Here is a 5,976-nt window from a genome sequence, read left to right as displayed (position 1 = left end):
GAAACAAATGGAACACATCTTCACCTCGTTAAAATAATATTCCACAACATAGTATAAACTGCTGCAGTAACTCCAAATAAGGAAAGAGCCCAACTGCACACTATCCACCCTGCATTCTAGATTCTAGTCATTAATAGAGACAACTTGTTAGCTGTGGTGGTTCATGTCTGTGATGCTAGAATTTAAACCAAAGAGGTAGGAGGATCAGGAGTTCAAGGTCAAATTTAGCTACACAGTAAACCAGAAAACGACAAACTGATAATAACAACAAAAGGTAGATCTAAAATTTGGAGTGGAGGCTATATATACCCTTATTTCCCCCTTCACTTTATTCCCTTGTGATCTAGAAACTGTTTGTAAGTATTTATGAAAATGACCCTGTGGATCCAAACCTCACCAGACTTCTGTTACGATTTCTGTTTATTGTGGTACTAGAAATTGAGGCTTCTGCTTACCAGGCAACCTTTCATCATTAAAAAATAATGAAGATAAAGTAACTGTAGGCTATATGCAAACTTTCTCAGAAAAAGAACAAGTTAGAGCCAGACGCAGTGGCATAGGCCTTTAATCCCAGCACTTGGGAGGTAAAAGCAGGTGGATCTCTGTGAGTTCAAGGCCAGCCTGGTTTACAGAGCGAGTTCCAGAACATTCAGGTCTATACAGAGAATCCCTGTCTTGATAAACCAAATAAAATAAATCAATTATTACCTAGAGGAAAGTCTACACTTATCCAATTAGATGCTGGGGTATAAAATGGGAGATCACACTGTAAAATGATCAAGTCGTTTTAAGAAGGATGAAGAAAAAATGGCCAGAGGGCACAGAAATGCTAAAACGATGCTAACAGCTTTGCTCGCCTATCCTATTTAGAATTGTCATCACTTCTAGTATCTTTGGTAAATTTAACATGTCTGAAATTTAAAATCGACAGGGCTTGATTAAAAACAGTGCACAAAATCAAAGGGTGGGATACTAAAATAATATCTAATATTCAGTTACCTTTCTCCTTTCTGGCGCTTTAAATTTCCTTTATATTCATCCCAGGTGCTCTTGTCCGCAAGATCACCAGACACAAAATCTTGAAGATCTGGTCCATTCTGTAAAAATTCCTTTTTTTTATCGGGCAAAGAACTTAATGCTCTAGTCGGGTTATATAAATATCTTCCAAATACCTGCAGAAAAGGTTTATTATAACATTCATTCAGCACACTCTGGAATAATTTAGTTTTAACCCATTATAATACCAAAGCCAAGGACTGATTCAGAAATTATGTAAAACGGTTTAAGAGCTGAAACTATTTAGTGTTTGGGTAGTCTTAAAAAGACTCAAGGCAAAAGAACCTCTAACTATGGTGGCTCAAACCTGTAATTCATCACTCAGAGGAGGCAAGGGAGAATTGTCTGGTCTACAAATTTAGTTTCAGGCCAGCGAAAGAGATCTGTGCATCCCCTGCCCCATAGAAAGCGGGTAGGGGTGGGGTACGAGACTAAAACACTAAATGCAGATTAGAAAATTTTAGGAACTGACTTAACATGTCACATTTTAGTTTTGTTTTTTTTTTGGTTTTTCGAGACAGGGTTTCTCTGTGGTTTTGGAGCCTGTCCTGGAACTCGCTCTGTAGACCAGGCTGGCCTCGAACTCACAGAGATCCACTTGCGTCTGCCTCCCGAGTGCTGGGATTAAAGGCGTGCGCCACCACAGCCCGGCTCAAGTCTTATACTCTTAAGACGGGCACTAAAAGCATGCTGTCAACAAGTTTAAACTGCAATCATCAGGATATGCCACGGCTGTGACTTTCATTCCTGACGAGCCAGGGCATTCAGAAAAGGATATCTGGAAAGATTTCCCTAGTTTTGGACTTCGGCTAATCAACAGCGTTCCTGCCGCTCACCCAGGACCCCAGGCTGCAAGCCGCATCCCCGCAGCGTAGAGACATCCCCCTGTCAGGTCTTAGGAGGATCAAGGGCTCGAGCGACCAGCACTGGCGGAACAGGACGCCGCTAAACACCGGTCGCTTTGCTTATGACACGTCTTCATCGACCCTGCACGGATCGACCTGATAGCGAGCGACTAGTTCGGCCTTCCGTCGCGCGCTCATGACATCACCCGTCAGGACCCTGCCGGATTACAAGAACGTGATGACGAAAGACGTTCTCTCTTTGCCCCATCTACTGCGAGGTGAGCAGCTTCCGAGCTCTTCCCCGGGAATCTGAAGCCATCCTCTCTCGGGGGCCCCGGCGACGTGGGCCCGGTGCCCCGAGTCCTTGTCCCGACTGTCCCCCAGCACGACAGGCGTCCCCCGGATATGGCGGTGCGGGCTGGACGCCTCATTCTGGGCTCTCAGGCCTGCCCCGGCCGCAGCCCTACCGCCATGGCGCCCCGGGCTGGGCTTGCTACCGTCCCTCCGGGGCCCGCACCTTCCCAGCTCTCTCGCTCGCTCCCGGGCCGCCCTTTGTCACGGACCCCCATTTGTGCCTTGCTCCCCGATTTTCTACCTGGAGATTTCCGGTTGAGGCGGAACTCTGCCCCGTCTCCGCGGTAGAGCGTGCCCTGCTGTAGCCTTCTTACCTGGGTGTTTGTGTTTCAGAATGAAGACCATTCTCAGCAATCAGACGGTCGACATTCCAGAAAATGGTAGGCGACTTGGTGCTTTGTCTTGACGGCTTTTTTTGCATGCTCTGAGCCTTGGCCTGTGGTCTCACGGCTTCGTCCTGCCCTCTCTTCCAGTGGACATCACTCTGAAGGGGCGCACAGTCATTGTGAAGGGCCCCAGAGGAACCCTCCGGAGGGACTTCAATCACATCAACGTAGAGCTGAGCCTTCTTGGGAAGAAGAAGAAGAGGGTAAGGACCTCATTACTTTGGTAGCCAAGTTGCTTGCTTGCAGGGTAGTTAACTGGTAAGCGTGAGGTTTGGTGCCTTGGGCCCAGCGTACACGCCATGAATCCCAGTCCCGGGTGAATCTCTTGGCCAACTGGAGGTTAGACTGGTCTACCTAGTGAGTTCCAGGACAGTCAGGGCTGCGTAACTGAGACCTTGTCTCAAAAAACAAACAAAAAAAAATTGGTCACTTAAGATGTTAGCGATGAGGTGCCTGGAATTATAGGCAGTTGCTTTGGTGAAATTATAAAATCAATTCTGAGTAGTTTTTCGGACTTAATTAATCCTGGGGTGACCCTTGTGTTCTCGGGGTTTTTTTGGGTGGGGGTGTCGTTCTTCTGGAATCCTGTGCCTATGACAGACAGTATATTGGTCATCTGTGGGAGACTTTGAATGCTCTTGTGGTCACCAGCTAAGAACTCGATGTTTTAATTCTGAAATCTTGTTCTGTTGCAGCTCCGGGTTGACAAATGGTGGGGCAACAGGAAGGAACTGGCCACCGTCAGAACCATCTGCAGCCACGTTCAAAACATGATCAAGGGTGTTACGCTGGTAAGCCAGCCCATCAGGCTGCCTTTTAACCCTTTGGGAGAGGTTTTGGATGTATTTTGTGTATGCAAATGTTTATTACCAGGATGGGCTTTGGACTCTAATAAGTTAGGGGGCGATTTCGTTGTTTTCTGTTTGTGGGGCATGCCATGGATCAAACCTAGAAAATTGCTGGGCAACCATACTCCAGCATTTTTTTAATAGATAATCTGCTGTAGCATAGATTTCGTTATTGTTTGGTATGTGTGGTACTCCTCATAGAAAAGGTCTGGCTTGTGCATGTCTAATTTGGAATCCTTTCTCCAAAGATAAAGTTAATGCTGAAAAGGTTTGTTTCATAAAAACAAACTGTACCTCTTGGGTCATGGCTTCCCTGTTGCTCCCAGTTTCGTTGGAGGACTGGACCTTTAATTTAGCTTGAAAATGTGAAGTCTATGGTCGGCTGTGTCTAACTCAGTAAATCTAGTACCACAGTTAAGGGTCCTGGGCTCTCACTGAAAAGAGCAAGCCAGGATAAAAGTAAAATAGATGCGTCCACCAGGAGTGTTACTATCTAAAGAGACAGTTCCTTTGACCTAAGTGTTGACGGTGGGACCTGTTACAGGTAGGGTGTGTTAAATTTTCAAGTTAAGACAGAACCACCTTGGGGAATTTTAGAGCTGCCCCTGGTGGCAAACAGCTGAAGAAGGAATCTCAGACTCTAGGCCAGCCTGAAATGAAAATGTTTTGAGATTGTTCATTTACTTAATGCAGGGCTTCCGCTACAAGATGAGGTCCGTGTATGCTCACTTCCCCATCAACGTTGTTATTCAAGAGAATGGGTCTTTGGTTGAAATCCGAAATTTCTTGGGTGAAAAATACATCCGAAGGGTTCGGATGAGGACAGGTATGTGTGTCCCTTCACAAATGATAAGCTGCTATGGTTCTTTTTCTTGAAGTCTTGGGGTGCTGGTGTTTGTGCTGAAGGTTATTTCAGAACTCTGTTTTGGTAACTGCTAGTTTGAGGTGTTTTTGTTAGTTTGGGGGGGGGTGTTTTTGAAACAGCTTCTCTGTGTAGCAGTACTGGCTGCCCTGAAACTTTGTAGACCAGGCTGATCTTGAACTCAGAGACCCATCTGCCTCACAAGTGCTGGAATTAAAAGGTATGCACTGCCCCCTGCTCTAGCTTGAGGTTTATGTCATTTTTCCTGAAGAGACCATGTGGGAGAAGTTTGTAGGACGGAGATATGTGGCTATGTATGTATGTATGTATGTATGTATGTATGTATGTATACACACAGCTTTTTGTGGATGCTGGAAATTGAATCTGTCACTCATGTAATCACAGTATGTTCAGAAAGCCCAGTCCTAAAGTTGATGTTTTGCATGGAGTTTTAAGTAAAATTATATTTTGTACATGCCTCGTGTTAATGCTATCGAATGCACCTCTTTTAGGCGTTGCTTGTTCTGTCTCTCAAGCCCAGAAGGATGAATTAGTCCTTGAAGGAAATGATATTGAACTTGTTTCAAACTCGGGTATGTATGCTTATGTCTGTTATCTGGAAAATTTTATCTAAGCCTAAAGGTTGAATGCATAGCTAGTTTCTGTTTGAAAACTTCTGAGTGGTCAGACACTCAGAATCTGTTCTGTGTATTGTACTTTGTATCATGAATGCATGGTGGTTTGTATGTAGTTCAAAGTGATGGGTAGCATATGGCTGACTTTTTAGATCTATATTGGGGGGTGGTATGCTGCTGCCCTCAACTGAGGGCAGTGAACGAGTTTCCTTCCATCGTGTAGATTCTGGGGATTGAGCTCCAGTAGTTAGGGTTGAAAATGAATTTGGCTGGTGAGATAATGGCTTTCTTTGCTTCTTCCTCTATAGCGGCTCTGATACAGCAGGCCACAACAGTTAAGAACAAGGATATCAGGAAGTTTTTGGATGGTATCTATGTGTCTGAAAAGGGAACAGTGCAGCAGGCTGATGAGTAGACCTAAGGTAGGTGGAGCTTGGTACACTAAACATTATTACTAAAGTATATCACGGGTGGATTTGTTTTACTCTAATTTATAATATAGTTGAACTAAGAAAAGTTTCTGGGCAGGAATATTTATGAAAATTTGTGTACTTTCTTTTTACAGTTACCAGTTCCAGAAACAAGATCCTGAATTTTAATATGATTTGGGGTATCTTTTGGGACAATAAAAGACTTGTATTGATTTGGGGTGTCCTTGATCTTTCTGATTACTTAGCAAATGGGTCAACTGTAACCAGACATTCGTGAAACAGTGTAGTAACCATGACAGACGATGGATGTTCAATGGGCATGGCACTTTGAGAAGACTGTAGAGGTGTTTGGCCTGGGCATAATATTGACTATTTGGATGTGCAGATGTCTCAATAAGGACTGAAAAATGTAAATCATGGTGATTTATTTGTAAGTTCTGTGTGAAATATTTTCCTATCCATCTGGTGGTGAAGAATGAACCCAGCAAACATGGAGTTACCACCATCTCATTTCCTGCCAACAGCCAAAACAGATACATGGCTGGTTACAGGCACTTGC

The 5,976-nt window shown here is 44.3% G+C and overlaps 2 protein-coding genes across 3 annotated transcripts in view; one reads left to right on the top strand and one right to left on the bottom strand.

Annotated features, from left to right (window-relative positions):
• Lias (lipoic acid synthetase) overlaps window positions 1-2,066 on the bottom strand; it is an 18,350-nt gene extending 16,284 nt beyond the window's left edge. For both annotated transcript variants that reach the window (XM_005359266.2, XM_026785257.1), the window contains exons 1-2: window positions 1,893-2,066; window positions 1,000-1,172 (exon numbers count right to left, since the gene is read on the bottom strand). In XM_005359266.2, coding sequence (XP_005359323.1) covers window positions 1,000-1,172; window positions 1,893-1,937 — 218 coding nt within the window. In that variant the 5' untranslated portion in view covers window positions 1,938-2,066. The remainder of the gene's footprint in view (window positions 1-999; window positions 1,173-1,892) is intronic.
• Window positions 2,067-2,113: 47 nt separating this feature from the next.
• Window positions 2,114-5,629, top strand: Rpl9 (ribosomal protein L9). The gene is made up of 8 exons (XM_005359264.3): window positions 2,114-2,179; window positions 2,589-2,635; window positions 2,729-2,844; window positions 3,337-3,432; window positions 4,183-4,315; window positions 4,864-4,944; window positions 5,295-5,408; window positions 5,552-5,629. The coding sequence occupies exons 2-7, from the start codon at window positions 2,590-2,592 to the stop codon at window positions 5,399-5,401; spliced, it is 579 nt and encodes a 192-aa protein (XP_005359321.1). The 5' UTR covers window positions 2,114-2,179; window position 2,589; the 3' UTR covers window positions 5,402-5,408; window positions 5,552-5,629.
• Window positions 5,630-5,976: the final 347 nt, after the last annotated feature.

This window comes from Microtus ochrogaster, linkage group LG1, assembly GCF_000317375.1.
Source record: "Microtus ochrogaster isolate Prairie Vole_2 linkage group LG1, MicOch1.0, whole genome shotgun sequence".
Lineage (NCBI taxonomy): Eukaryota > Metazoa > Chordata > Mammalia > Rodentia > Cricetidae > Microtus > Microtus ochrogaster.
This window is presented reverse-complemented; position numbering and strand designations above follow the sequence as displayed.